This window comes from Oncorhynchus masou, chromosome 17 (assembly GCF_036934945.1).
Source record: "Oncorhynchus masou masou isolate Uvic2021 chromosome 17, UVic_Omas_1.1, whole genome shotgun sequence".
In the NCBI taxonomy this organism is placed as follows: Eukaryota; Metazoa; Chordata; class Actinopteri; order Salmoniformes; family Salmonidae; genus Oncorhynchus; species Oncorhynchus masou.
In genome coordinates, this window is record NC_088228.1 from 35,211,049 (window position 1) to 35,225,741 (window position 14,693).

The 14,693-nt window shown below is 41.4% G+C and overlaps 1 protein-coding gene across 1 annotated transcript in view; it reads right to left on the reverse strand.

Annotated features, from left to right (window-relative positions):
• Window positions 1-13,827, reverse strand: part of LOC135558932 (elongation factor 2b-like) — a 30,394-nt gene extending 16,567 nt beyond the window's left edge. Inside the window, exons 1-5 of the mRNA XM_064993163.1 lie at window positions 13,720-13,827; window positions 5,613-5,827; window positions 3,458-3,639; window positions 1,234-1,445; window positions 831-1,009 (exon numbers count right to left, since the gene is read on the reverse strand). Coding sequence (XP_064849235.1) covers window positions 831-1,009; window positions 1,234-1,445; window positions 3,458-3,639; window positions 5,613-5,827; window positions 13,720-13,722 — 791 coding nt within the window. The 5' untranslated portion in view covers window positions 13,723-13,827. The remainder of the gene's footprint in view (window positions 1-830; window positions 1,010-1,233; window positions 1,446-3,457; window positions 3,640-5,612; window positions 5,828-13,719) is intronic.
• Between the last annotated feature and the right edge of the window lie 866 nt (window positions 13,828-14,693).

Below are 14,693 nucleotides of genomic sequence, written 5' to 3' on the forward strand. Positions count from 1 at the left end.
TCCTTCAATACGGTTGAAAAATCATTCCAGGTGAAGCTGGTTGAGAGAATGCCAAGAGTATGCAAAGCAATAATCAAGTCAAAGGGTGGCTACTTTGAAGGATCTAAAATATATTTTGATTTGTTTAACCTCTTACATCTATGGGGGCGCTATTTCATTTTTGGATGAAAAACGTTCCCGTTTTAAACAAGATATTTTGTCACAAAAAGATGCTCGACTATGCATATAATTGATACCATTCGAAAGAAAACACTCTGACGTGTCCAGAAATACCAAGATATTCTCTGTGCGTGCCCTAGAACGTGAGCTTCAGGCAAAACCAAGATGAGATGGCATCCAGGAAATGACAAGGATTTTTGAGGCTCTGTTTTCCATTGTCTCCTTATATGGCTGTGAATGCGAGAGGAATGAGCCTGCCCTTTCTGTCGTTTCCCCAAGGTGTCTGCAGCATTGTGACGTATTTGTAGGCAGATCATTGGAAGATTGACCATAAGAGACCACATTTACCAGGTGTCCGCCCGGTGTCCTGCGCCGAAATTGGTGCGCAAAAGTCACCTGCCAGTATTTTTCCATGCGATACAGAGAGGAAAGCAAGCTTCCACGAACTGCATATCAATGAAGAGATATGTGAAAAAACACCTCGAGGATTGATTCCAAACAACGTTCATAGTTTTAATGTCTTCACTGTCGTTCTATGTAAAACCCTTTAATAAGCAGGTGTCCAAAGTTTACTCATACAATGTGTGTGCGATTACGTACGCAAGTACATAGTGTGGTGTGTGTGTGTGTATGCATGTACAGTCTGTGTGTAGTTACATATGTGTGTGTACCTCTCTCCCCATAGCTTCTTCATCATGTCCTCCACCTTCTTACATCGCTCTGCCGGTCCCAACTGGGTGTCTTTACCAGCAGAAAACTTGGCCACGTACATCTCAGCAAACTGTTTGAGGGTGAAGGCCCAGCCGTGGAGGCCAGACCCAAACCCTACGGTACCGATCACAGGGTCAATCTGAGGGACGACAAGAGGACCATGTCGTTGTCTTAGGCCAAACATGTTTCCCTTTGATCACGTCAGAATTTGGAGACAAGTCCCATTTAAATCTGTCAGTTGAACTGGACATGAATTCTCTGTAGCGGTGCAACTCCACTCCTAAATTGGCGGGAATTTACAAGGAATTCAATCCAACTGATCACTACTTAGACTTATTCTTTTCAGGTGTGTGTCCCTCTCACCATAATGGCACCCATTGGTCCTGCTTCATCCTCTCCATAGGTGGCGATGATGACGTTGACGTTCTCCACGATGCGCTGGAATGTCTGGAACAGGTCCTCAGGCTCCAGCTGCAGCTCCAGCAGGGCCCGGTCCATCTTGTTCATCATCAGCACCGGCTTGATGCGCTCAGCAATGGCCTGCCTCAACACTGTCTCTGTCTGCACACACACACCTGAACAAGGGATGGAGAATGAGGGTGTTATATGAAAATCCAAACACAGAAATTGAGAGAGCAAGAAAGACTACCCTGAGAGAAAGGAGACCGGAACAATGAGAGAGAGGAAGCGAGAGAAAGGACTTTGAGAAAGGCCTGAGCAAGAGAATGGACAATGGGCAAAAGGGTCTGTCCTCCACCCTCTCCTCCTTGACCCGGAAACCGATAGATGTGGTTGAGGAGAAGTAAATTCGTTAGTAGGTGAACAGAAGGGTCCTCTCCCCTCCTCGATAGCTAACCTTGATGAAATGTGGCTGTGTGTATCTAGGGCCATATCAAATAAGTAAAATTTTCCCAAATCCTGTTCAGTTTTGTTTTAAACGGGTTTAAAAACTGTATGCAGTTTTGCATTTTTATTATATTAAAACATTTATGTCCACAATGCTTAATAAACCACTTTTGAGGTCCAGGAAAATCTTTTTATGGATTTTGGGGTGTAGTTACACTAAATCAACTGTGCACCAGCCTATTTTGGGGGGTGTTAGAGATGTTTTTGTAGCGCTCATGTGATTGCAAAGTTGGAAAAACTACTGGCCACTGGATTGATGTAAATAATCATGATATCATTCCGCAAGGCAGGCATAAGCTACTTTGCAGTTAACAGTTAATTGAGAAAGATGGAGGTTCCCCAAAACAACCAGAAGACGGTCATCATTACATTAGCATCGTCCCTAACAGCTACAAAGTGGTAGACAAATGCATGCACACAGACAGGGGCATTCCTGTGCCGTTGCCTATTCAGAGAGTTGAAGGAAAATATGAGTCACTGATGCATTTTTGATAATCTTGGCAAAAATAATGTATATTCTAAAATTCAACAAAGTTGATTTCCTACTAATAAGTTCAATAAAATGTTTGATTCTGTCGAATTCCGTTTTAATGTCTGGATTCAGTGATTCCATCCGTCATCTATTTAACTCAGATTTTATAGGGCCATAATATCAGAGTCCTTCCAGAGTCCTACCAGAGTCCTTCGCTGAAGCGTTTTGCAATCTGCCACACCCACTTTAAAATCAGCTTTGTCGGAGAAGTAAAGCATGCACATGTTAAAACACAATAAGCTACTCGTCTTTTTATCTATGAAATGTCTTAATGTAGTTTCTTGGGATCCACCCCTGTAAACGTAATTTGCCTGATGATGCGCGAGTGGGGAAGGAGTTTAATTCCTTTTCTGGTCCACACCTTCTCCTCGCCGCCTCAATTTTACCTTTATTTAACTCGGCAAGTCAGTTAAGAACAAATTCTTATTTTCAATGGCGGCCTAGGAACAGTGGGTTAACTGCCTGTTCAGGGGCAGAACGACAGATTTGTACCTTGTCAGCTCGGGGGTTTGAACTTGCAACCTTCCGGTTACTTGTCCAACGCTCTAACCACTAGGCTACTCTGCCGCCCCAATGACGACCTACCATGGCCAAATCCTAAACGGGACGACGCTTGGCCAATTGTGCGCCACCCTATGGGACTCCCAATCACAGCCGGTTGGGATACAGCCTGGATTCGAACTAGGGTGTCTGTAGAGACGCCTCTAGCACTGAGATGCAGTGCCTTAGAGCACCCCTCTCGGGAGCCTTTGACTTTTTTTTCTCCAAAAGGAGGCGAGGGAGCAAGCAGGAGTTGAGCAAATCCAATATAGAAAAGGAAAATTAGTTAGTAGGTGAACGGAAGTGTCCTCGCCTCCTCCCGTCAAGGAAGCACAAGAATATCCTACCAGTCCTTCGCGGAAGAGTTGAAATCCCCTTTGAATCAGATGTTTTTTCAGAGGAGAAAAGTATGCACATATTTTTTTAAATGACATGCTACTTATCCTTTCATCTATAAAATGTTGCACAACTAGCTAAAGATCTTTTTTACTACTTTATACATTCATTTGGAATTCCACCTCTGTAAACGCCATTTGCAATTGACAATCTCCCCGTGAGAAAGGAGAGAGCAAGAGAAACAAAGACAGTGAGTAAGAAAGGAGAGTCTACCTGAGACACAGTCGACCACCACCAGTGCGCCGTCTGTGACCCTGAGGGCGGCTGTGACCTCAGAGGAGAAGTCCACGTGGCCCGGGGAGTCGATCAGGTTGATGAGGAAACCAAGCCCATCCTTAGTCTGCTTGATGAAGGCCATGTCATTTTCCCCCAGCTCATAGTACATAGAGATGGCCCTGAGAAGAGTGAGGGAGAGGATAGGCGAATGGTAGAAGTTTCAAAATTAAATTATATATTTTTTATTATATAGTGTCGAAAACCAAGTGTCCCTGTCAGCCGTGGGATGCAGACTAACAGGGATAGTAGTCAAGTTAATGTGTGCAGGGGGAACGAAAGAACAAGCTGCACTGTAACTTATCCTGCTTTGTTGTCATCTGTGTAAAGCCAAAGACAAATATCCAAAGCATGGTAAATAATTGTTTTCTACCTGTAATCTGGCATATTCAGCTCAGGCATAAGTATAGGCAGTGTTGTTTTCAGCCATACATACAGTGCCTTCAGAAAGTAGTCATACCCTTTGACAGCCTGAATTCACACCCCTGAGTCAATACATGCTAGAAAATCACATTTGGCAGCTGTGAGTCTTTCTGGGTAAGTTTAAGAGCTTTGCACACCTTGATTTTACAATATTTGCATTTTTAAAATTCATCAAGCTCTGTCAAGTTGGTTGTTGATCATTGCTAGACAGCATTTAAGTCTGGCCATAGATTTGAGCCGATTTTATTCAAAACTAGGAGACTCATTCAATGCAACACTATTGTAGATACTTGGCCTTGTGTTTTAGGTTATTGTCCTGCTGAAAGGTGAATTTTCTCCCAGTGTCTGAAAACCATGTTTTTCCTCTAGGATTTTTCCTGTGCTTAGCTCTATTCTGTTTCTTTTTATCCCAAAAAGTGCTGAGGAGTATTTCAGTCTGTAATAAAGCCCTTTTGTGGGAAAAAAATAAAATTCTGATTGGTTGGCCCCGACTGCCAAGTCATGTGAAAGCCAGAGATTAGGGCCTAATGAATTTCTTTTATATGAACTGTAACTCAGTAAAATCTTTGAAATTGTTGCGTTTATATTTTTTGTTCAGTATACAATGTTGTTGATCCACTGGTTATATCCTATCACAGCCTTTAAACTCTAACCGTTTTAAAAGTCACCATCATGGTGAAATCCCTGAGGGGTTTACTTTCTCGCCAGCAACAGAGTTAGGAAGGATGCCTGTATCTTTGTAGTGACTGGGTGTATTGATACACCATCCAAAGTGTAATTAACACCGTGCTCAATGGGATATCCTGTCTTTTTTATTTTACCCATCTACCAATAGGTGCCTTTTTTTGCTAGGCATTGGAAAACCTCCCTGTGTGTGGTTGAATCCGTTTGAAATTCACTGTTCGACTGAGGGATGTTACAGATCTGTACCCCACACACAGAAGAGGTAGTCATTAAAAATAAAAGTTAAACACTAGTCCATGCAACTTACTAAGCAAAGTTTTACTCTTGAACTCATTTAGGCATACCATTAAGGGTTGAAAACTTGATTCAAGACATTTCAGCTTTTCATTTGTAAAACATAATTCCATTGTGGGGTGTTGTGTGTAGGCCAGTGGCCATCTCAATTTAATCAGTTTTAAATTCAGGTGTGACAAAATGTGTCAAGTCAAGGGGTTTGAATACTTTTTGAAGGCACTGTATGCTAGCTAAGCCCATATGAAAGTGTGCATTTTACAACACACTGTCCTCCGTACAACACTGTTCATATGACAGAAATATACAACCGTGGGAAAAGACAGTGATCAGAAACTGACCTGTAGTCTATAGAAGTTCACATGAGAGTGGTGAAGGCCTCGCTCTTCAAGTTTGAGAAATTACTTTAAAATAATTTACATTTATTCAGATGAAGGCCAACAAGCCATAATGTCAAGGATTTTAACAAAGTACTTAAAAAAAACTCAAGCAACCTATTAATTCCTATACTGTAGATGTAAGATCCAAAACACACACACTCCTGGGTTCTATTCTCTATGAATGAAACCGAGGCAAACGGGCCAAAACTGGGACGGACGACATGAACTTGTCCCATTAATAAACCCTTGCTTTTGATTTTAGTTGCAAAACGTTTTGCAACAGTGTGCACTAATGAATATGACCCTGTACTACTTACGTGGACTTGATGGTAATACACCGCTCCTGCTCGTCTTTGCGTGTGTCTGTGAAGCGAGTCTCTCCGGCGCGAGACCCTGCAATGATCCCAGCTTTAGACACCAGGGAGTCCGTCAGCGTGGACTTGCCGTGGTCCACGTGAGCGATCACAGACATGTTACGGATGTTGGACTTCTTGTCCATGATCGCACGGATCTGGTCCACTGTAAAGTTCACCTGAAGAGCACAGATCAATCAAGACATTGTAAAAAAAACAATATGCTCTCGTCTTGATGACTAGCCCGGCTAAATAAAAGGGTTAATTCAGTCATTTGGGGGGGTGGGGCGAACCCTAACTCACGTATGTCAAATGCTCACTTACGTCTCCCAATGACATGCATGACTATGGGACTCTTTACACTACTTTGAAGACACAAACTAGGTCCAAGTGAGATAATTGCATAGTGTAAAGAGATCAAGATTCAAATCTCTTTAAGGGATACCTCCGGAGGTAATGTGGGAGACATATTCACCACATACCCTCTGAGGAGTAGTGTAAAGATAATGGCTCTCCCACATCACATCTCCCTGGAAGAATTACCTTAAATACCAGTAGACAGCATTTTTGCTGTTAACAAAAATGTGAATCATTGCACAACACTATATACAATATGGTTTAGATGAAAAGCTCCTGTATTGCTATCATTATTTTGGTTATTTATTATGGTACACTGTACTCACGTGAAGCAAGACTGTAGCTTAGGCCACACCATACCCAAGGCTAGTGTGAAAAGTAGCAAATCTGATGTTAGAAAAATATCTGACATAGTTTATTAAATGTAAATGTTACTACACCCAACACGTTGACTGATGATCTAGCTCTTTTAGAAGGCACATCAGTGTGGGATGCTGACATTTGCCTTAGCTTAGGCTTAGTCAGACATCTGGTCATATGGGGTGAGGTGGTATGTCATATCTTGGTGGGTGGGTGGCATGACACTATGTAGAATAGAACGGTCTGGCTCACAGACTTGAATTTCACCCATTACTCTATTTTAGGGAGAGACCACCAACATATGCTGTTTTACTTGTTGACACTAAAATTATCGATTATCCTTTGAACTGAACGGGTCAGCGCTAGTTCATAAACCGTCCTAGACCTTTGAAATATGATGTGTTATAAGTCATCTGGACAATGAGTAAAAATGAATCCAAGGCTGAAAAACTGCCAAAGGAAGTTCATTAAAGAGCATGGTCATTACACAGGTGCTGGGGAAAATAATAGGCCACTAAAACACAACACAATAACACAGATGTCTCAATTTAAGGGAGCATGCAATTGGCATGCGGACTGCAGAAATGTCCACCAGAGAATGTAATGTTCGTTTCAATACCATATGTCTCCAATGTCATTTTAGAGAACTTGGTAGTAAGTCCAACTGGCCTCAACTGTAGACTAGAACTGATGCCTCGTGGCTTTATGCTGCCATCTATTGGAAATATTTAGCAATTAAAAGTTATTAATTTACAGCAGACCGTAAAGACACTGGAGGCAACTTAGAAATAATGTATATTTTCATATTATTTGAGATCAGTCTCAAACCTGCCCCACTTACCCTTATTTCTTTTATCGTCTCATCACCTCTCCTGAGCCTGTCGGTTCTGGTCCTTCGTCCTCCAAAACTTGACCTGCCAAACCCCGCGTCTTAACCCGGAAGCCAGCTGCACCAATGTGTTGGAGGAAACACTGTTTAACTGACTACCAGAAGTCAACCTGCAGGCACCCGGCCCGCCACAAGGAGTCGCTAGAGCACAATAAGCCAAGTAAAGCCCCCCCAGCCAAACCCTCCCCTAACCCGGACGATGCTGGGCCAATTGTGCGCCGCCCTATGAGACTCCCATTCACGGCCGGTTGTGACACAGCCTGGGATTGAACCTGGGTCTGTAGTGACCTTAAACCGACGCGCCACTCGGAAGGCCCCAGCCCCACCTATCCTACGCCAATTGCTGGAGTTTCACCGAGGTTACTTGGTCACACCCAGTTCAAACCACATACCTAATATAATGTTTACATACCCTACATTATTCATAGTACATATATAATGTACTCTATATAATCTACCGCATCTTTATGTAATACATGTATCACTAGCCACTTTAACTATGCCACTTTGTTTACATACTCATCTCATATGTATATACTGTACGATACCATCTACTGTATCTTGCCTATGCTGCTCTGTACCATCACTCATATCTTTATGTACATATTCTTTATCCCCTTATACACACACACACAAGTGTAAGGTAGTAGTTTTGGAATTGTTAGTTAGATTACTTGTTGGTTATTACTGCATTGTTGGAACTAGAAGCACAAGCATTTCGCTACACTCGCATTAACATCTGCTAACCATGTGTATGTGACATAAAATTTGATTTGGATTTGAAATAAATTAAATAAAATGTGGCTTGTTTATCAACTGTTTTGCCTTGCAATAATAAAATACCATTACAAAAACAAATCATTTAAAAAAGCTAATACTTATAGGTTGATAAAATAACATTTACTACTGGTACTTCTTAGGTATAGCCCCATTTTTTAAATTTTCGCCTAAATTACATACCTAAACCTAACAGTCTGTAACTCAGGCCCTAAAGCAAGGATATGCATATTCTTGGTACCATTTGAAAAGAAACACTTTGAAGTTTGTGGAAATGTGAATTGCATGTAGGAGAATAACAATAGATCTGGTAGAAGAAAATACAAAGAAAAAAAACTTTTCTACCACCATCTTTGAAATGCAAGAGAATTGTTCCAGTTCTAGCCATCACTCTGGTTGTAATTCCAAGTGTCCACAAGATGGCAAAAATGAGTGAACAAGAACACTTTTAATGAGAAGTCCCCAAGTACATTTGGGCGTGATGGGGACATTTGCATTCATATTCCATTTTTCTGTAAAAATATCATCAAATCTGTATACTTGGACTTTGGTTTAGCTTTCCAAGTATTAGTATCCATGTTATAGGATCAACATTTGCAAAACAACCAGTTTTCATAACTCTGAATATTCTTCTACATTGTGTCCAAAAGGAAAAGTCATGCTGTCGCAAAAGGTTAGCGCCTACATTTTGCAACAGAGACGGGGTTTCTGGATACCCACTTAAAACCCAGCTCATTGGCTATCTAGCTAGCTTTGTTTGACCCCGATTGGTGCTTATTTGACAAAGATACAGTCCTTCAAGTGATGGCCGCCCGTGTCATCGGCTGAAGGATATACTACACCCCTAATGAAATAGTGAAGTCTTACCTTCTAGGATATAGACGAATGTGATTTGACTCGTTGAAACAATGTTTTGGGTGAGATTTTCAGATACCTTTCTTGCAAATTGAAATGGAGTGGAAATACAAAAATCAATCATACGTGCTATATGGAACTTTTTAGGATATGAAAAAGGATTTTATCTAACAAAACAACACTTCACATTATCTCTGGAACTCTTTGGATGATACATTCTGAAATCTTGCTCTGATTTAAGTACACATTTCACCTTCAGAGGTGAAGTTATCAATCCTATCGCATTGAAAAAAGTGTTAGGAGCTCCTCAAACAATTGCATGGAATTTTTTCCATAATAGCTACTGTAAATTGTACAGTTATATTAACAATAATTTAAGCTTTCAGCCAATATAAGACATCTATACCGACATTTGTGGTTTCTCTCAAATCTGCATAACGCGGTGCATGATTTATAACTGTCCCGTTAACACATATCCCTATTAACTAGCATAATATTATTAAATCCTAAAATTATGGTTATGGCTAGGGTTAAGTTCTTCCGGCAAACAGTATGGTTTATACCTCTTGCTACTCCCTGTGATCATTGGCGGGTAGTACATACGTCATTCGCAACACTCACTGGGCTCAAAATCGGAGGTAGAAAGTGAATCAGATCTACAAATCAATGAGCTAGGCTCATCCATTTGGTTTGCAACTCAGTGAACATGTGCAGCATACGCTCAAGTCGTTGCCTATGAACACAGATTGTAATTTGATGTGTCAGAGCAGCCATTTAGAAACAACAAATCTAAAAATAAAAAGTATTATTTCATAAAACAAATCTGGCAGTTTAAAAAATAATAATAAAACATTTATAAAAAATAAATCAATTAAAAAAAAAATAATAATAATAAAATTAAAATAAAAAAAAAATCGGCCACAACTTCAAAAAGACGGACACCCGTTTTGAGGTGTTATACCTTTTTCTGAAAAAAATATGGTCAGGGGAGTGACCAAGAACCTGATGGTCACTGAGAGCTCCAGAGTTCCTCTGTGGAGATGGAAGTTTCTCCCAGAAGGACAACCATCTCTGCAGCACTCCACCAATCAGGCATTTATGGTAGAGACTGAATCCACTCAGTAAAAAGCACATGACAGCCCACAAAGTTCCTAAAAACTCCCAGACCATGAGAAAGAAGATTCTCTGGTCTGATGAAACCAAGATTGAACTATTTGGCCTGAATGCCAAGCATCATGTCTGGAGGAAACCTGGCACCATCCCTATGGTGAAGCATGGTAGTGGCAGCATCATGCTGTGGAGATATTTTTCAGGGACTGGGATCAAGGGAAAGATGAACGGGGCAAAGTACAAAGAGATCCTTGATGAAAACCTGCTCTAGAGCGCTCAGGACCTCAGACTGGGGCGAAGGTTCACTATCCAACAGGACAACGACCCGAAGCACACAGCCAAGACAACACAGGAGTGGCTTTGGGACAAGTCTCTGAATGTCCTTGAGTGGCCCAGCCAGATCCCGGACTTGTACCTGATCTCTGGAGAGACCAGAGAAAAGCTGTGCAGTGACACTCCACGTCCAACCTGACAAAGCTTGAGAGGATTTGCAGAGAAGAACGGGAGAACCTGACTAACTACAGGTGTGCCACGCTTGTTGCATCATACCCAAGAAGACTTGAGGCTGTAATCACTGCCAAAGGTGCTTCAACGTAGTACTGAGTAAAAGGCCTGAATACTTAGGTAAATGTGATTTTATACATTCGCAAACATTTTTTAAATGGGTTTTACGTTGTCTTTATGGGGTATTGTGTGAAGATTGAGGGGGGGGTCAATTTAATACATTTTAGAATAAGGCTGTAATGTAACAATGTGGAAAAAGTCAAGGGGTCAGAATACTTTCCAAATGCACTGTAGATATGATCCTTCACATTTTCACAAATTCATAGAATTTAGGGGAATTACACATAGTAAAGGCATCTGTAAAAATTCTATAGCAATATTGTGCAGGAAAGCAGCCGTGCTTTTGGATAAATAGACAAGACAGTAAATAAATAAAAACATTGTCCAGGACCGGAGTCTAAGCGGACGTGCTACAGCCAATCAGAGCTACAGTACACCTATACGTAAATAATCAATTTACCACACTGGCCTGCCATCATTCACTTTGAACTGAGAATTACAGGCAGTAGCCACAGCTCAAATTAAGATTGTTGGCGAATGTGTTCTAACAGCCACCTGAATGGATTTGTGCAAATATGTAAATACCAAGGGAGTCCTCTTACATTTGGGAACGTCACAGTCCTATTGATCAAATTAACATGAACAAAAAGGTAGGCTCTCTCTCCCTCACTTATGCACATCAACGAATGCTAGCCAGAGGAGCTAAAAGTCTTGAGGGAACATTAGATGAACCTTCTCAAACTTTCAGCGAGTTGCTGTCAAAATTGCACTGATAAACAGTGGGAAGTAGTAGCCTGCTCATCCTTCTGCAGCTTGCCCCAACCCACATTTTTAACAACTAAATGGGAACATTCGCACGGACCATATTGGAGAAAACAAAAGTGAATTCACAGCACGCACTCAAAATGTATTGTAGTCGAGTAGCCAACCTAGGCTACTGCTCAAATGTTGTAATAATAGGCTTGCTTGTTTCTAATTCAGGCTGTAAGTAGTAGATGACAACTAATTTACACTCGCTTGTGTGTCCTAGTCAGCCCACAGGCCTTGTGCATGCTGAATGGGTGAAGGCAGCAAACAATGTACAGGCCAGCTGTGATTTACAACCTGATAGCAATATTTTTTTGGAATACCAAGAAATGTATTGAACTGCATCCATTTTTTCTGCCAACAATACCTTACTGTATGTCATGGGATTTTAAGTCAAATAGAACCAACCTATTTTAAAACCTCTTATAAAGTTGGTTTTGAAGCATAAACCAGGAATTTGATATTTCTGACTGATATGATTCTCATATCTGCAAAGTAGTTTAAACATTCAGTTCCACTTTAACTTACCTGAGGTAAGCTTTGGCATGGGTCCCCAGATCCTCAAAAAGTTATACAGTTGCACCATCCTGACCAGTTGCATCACCGCCTGGAATGGCAACTGTTCGGCATCACTACAGTAAGGCACTACAGTACATCACTGGGGCCAGGTTTCCTGCCATCCAGGACCTATATACACACTAGGCTGTGTCATAGGAAGGCCCCAAAATGGTCAAAGACTCCAGTCATAGACATTCTCTTTGCTACCGCATGGCAAGCGGTACCGGAGCACCAAGTCTAGGTCCAAAAGGCTCCTTTAACTTCTTTTACCCCAAAGCCATAAGACTGCTGAACAATTAATTTTAAAAAATGGCCACCCAGACAATTTACATTGTTCTTATGCTGCTGTTACTTGCTGCTTATTATCTATGCAGTCACTTTACATGTACAAATTACCCTCGACTAACCTGTACCCCCTCACATTGACTTGGTACCAGTACCCCCGTATATAGCCTTGTTATTGTATTATTTTTTAACTTTCCTTTATTTAGTAATTATTTCCTTAACTATTTCTTGAACTGCATTGTTGGTTATGGGCTTGTAAGTAAGCATTTCAGAGTAAGGTCGACACTGGTTGTATTCAGCACATGTGAATAATAAAATTAGATGTGAAGCCTACAAGGCAGTGGAGGTTGCTGAGGGGAGGACGGCTCATAAATGGCTGGAGAGGAGCGAATGGAATCAAACACATGGAACCCCAGTATTTCACACGTTCCCACATATTGCGCTCCAGCCATTACCACGAGCCCGTCCCTCCAATTAAGATGCCACCAATCTCCTGTGTTACAAGGTTTACGCGGGTAGATCTCATTGCTAACAATAGAGAAGCTGCAATGTGACGCAGAACAATGGGATGGGAACAGAACGTTCGGGAGGCGAGTTGGTGCCACCGTGTTAATACGAGATGGGGGGGGGGGGGGATTCACTCAAATTATGTCTGTTTTTTCGCGATTACTTCAAAACTACGGGAAGCAGCTGGGGCATACGGTATTATTAAACTGGGCTCCATGGCGGATGCAATAAACTCATTTTAAATCAGATAATGTAAACAGTTAATGTGTCCAGCCTACTATAATAGAAAACGAGGACGCACTAAAGGGAATTGCCCATTGTGCACAACTGCATTACGCTGCACTTGCAGGCCTACATTTTTGCGATTCCAGCACATACCTGTAACTAGCCAATTTCTCCCAAACGAAGTAATGCCATTACATGCCCCCTTTGACCAAATAACTGACGTTTTACTGCTAGGTGGCCAATTTAGAGAACTTGAACATTATGTGCTAGCTAATGTACGTCATTCATTTTCAATTAGACACGGGACACAGTTACCGTTACCAACTGGTTTGAATACCGATGCAATGACACTTGTGAACAGTTAAAGTCCTGTCCTCCCAAAAGCAAAGCGGGTGACAGTTACTTTGTGTAGGGGCCCAGTTACAGACAAGACAACCTCTAAAGATGGCTAACTAGATAATAAAAACCAACATGACAGCTGCGTAGATTCAGACATCCCTCATATTCCTCAAACGAAATTATTATTCAGAGAAATTGGAAGCTTTCAAATCAGTAACTCAAATTGAGGTTTATTTAGCGTTGTCTGCCGCGGTGTTCTAAACATCGTCATGCCGTTCGAACAGATGGAGCATCCATCTTCGGTTCGGAGGCTGCTTCACCCGGCCCGGTTAATTTCACCGGTCACGGACGAAGCGACATGAGCCAACTCTTTACCCACTGACAACACAGATTTTCCGGTTCACCTAATTACGGTAAAACACTTCAAACTCGACTTACCATTTTGCCTGATGTTCGTAGATGAACTTGTTGGTCAAATGAACACTGCGAATACACCGCCTTCCTCGTCCAAGGCAAGGCAGGAAAGAGAACGCTTATGACAGCCTACGCTGCATTGTAATCACGTTTATTTGATAAACTCGGTGTAGTAGCCCTTCGCCACCGAACGGGGCGGGCTTAGTTATGGGCGAGTTCTTTCCCGGGCCGACCCCATCCCCCAAACGTTTTCATTTGCGGAGGCTTTCCAGACAGACAAGCTGTGGGCAAGAGCCGCGCTCATAAAGTTCAGTGGGTTCGCCTGGGCAGGTTCAGTACAAAAAAAAACGTTTTGGAACGTTGGTAGAGATGACATTAATTATTCTGACATGAATCCTTAGAATCAGATAGGCATGTTTGTTCACGTTCTATATTTATATCTGAATGTTGGCCAATGTTGTCTGCGTTCTCCAGTTGAACGCGGCCCTGGTACCCCCTTGTCCCAATTTATGTGAAGCTAGCCACAATAACGACTACCAACAATAGGGAAATTGGAGGTCGATCCTTCAAAATAAATTCAAAGTCCCTAATTGAACGCGATGCAAACGTATACAAATAGTGTAATTGTGCCATATTTGAACAATATAATTCTAAACAAGGTTGAAAGGTTGTTACATAATTTAAAATGAAATACAATAATTCATTAGTTTGACAATAAACATAAAAGGCTGTTGAAATACCATTGTGGATGTATTAGACTGCATAATTGCATTGGAGGCATACTTACCCTAAAACTTCAATTAACTGCTGTCTCAAAAGCCGCCTGTCCCTTTCAGCTGGGCAATGACACACATTGCAGCAAATAAAGGCATGTTTCAAATAAACAGCAAGTCAAATAAAATCACATTTTATTTATCACATGCACCAAATAAAACTGGTGTAAACTTTACTGTGAAATGCTTGTTTACAAACCCATCCCAACAGAGCTAAAAATATAT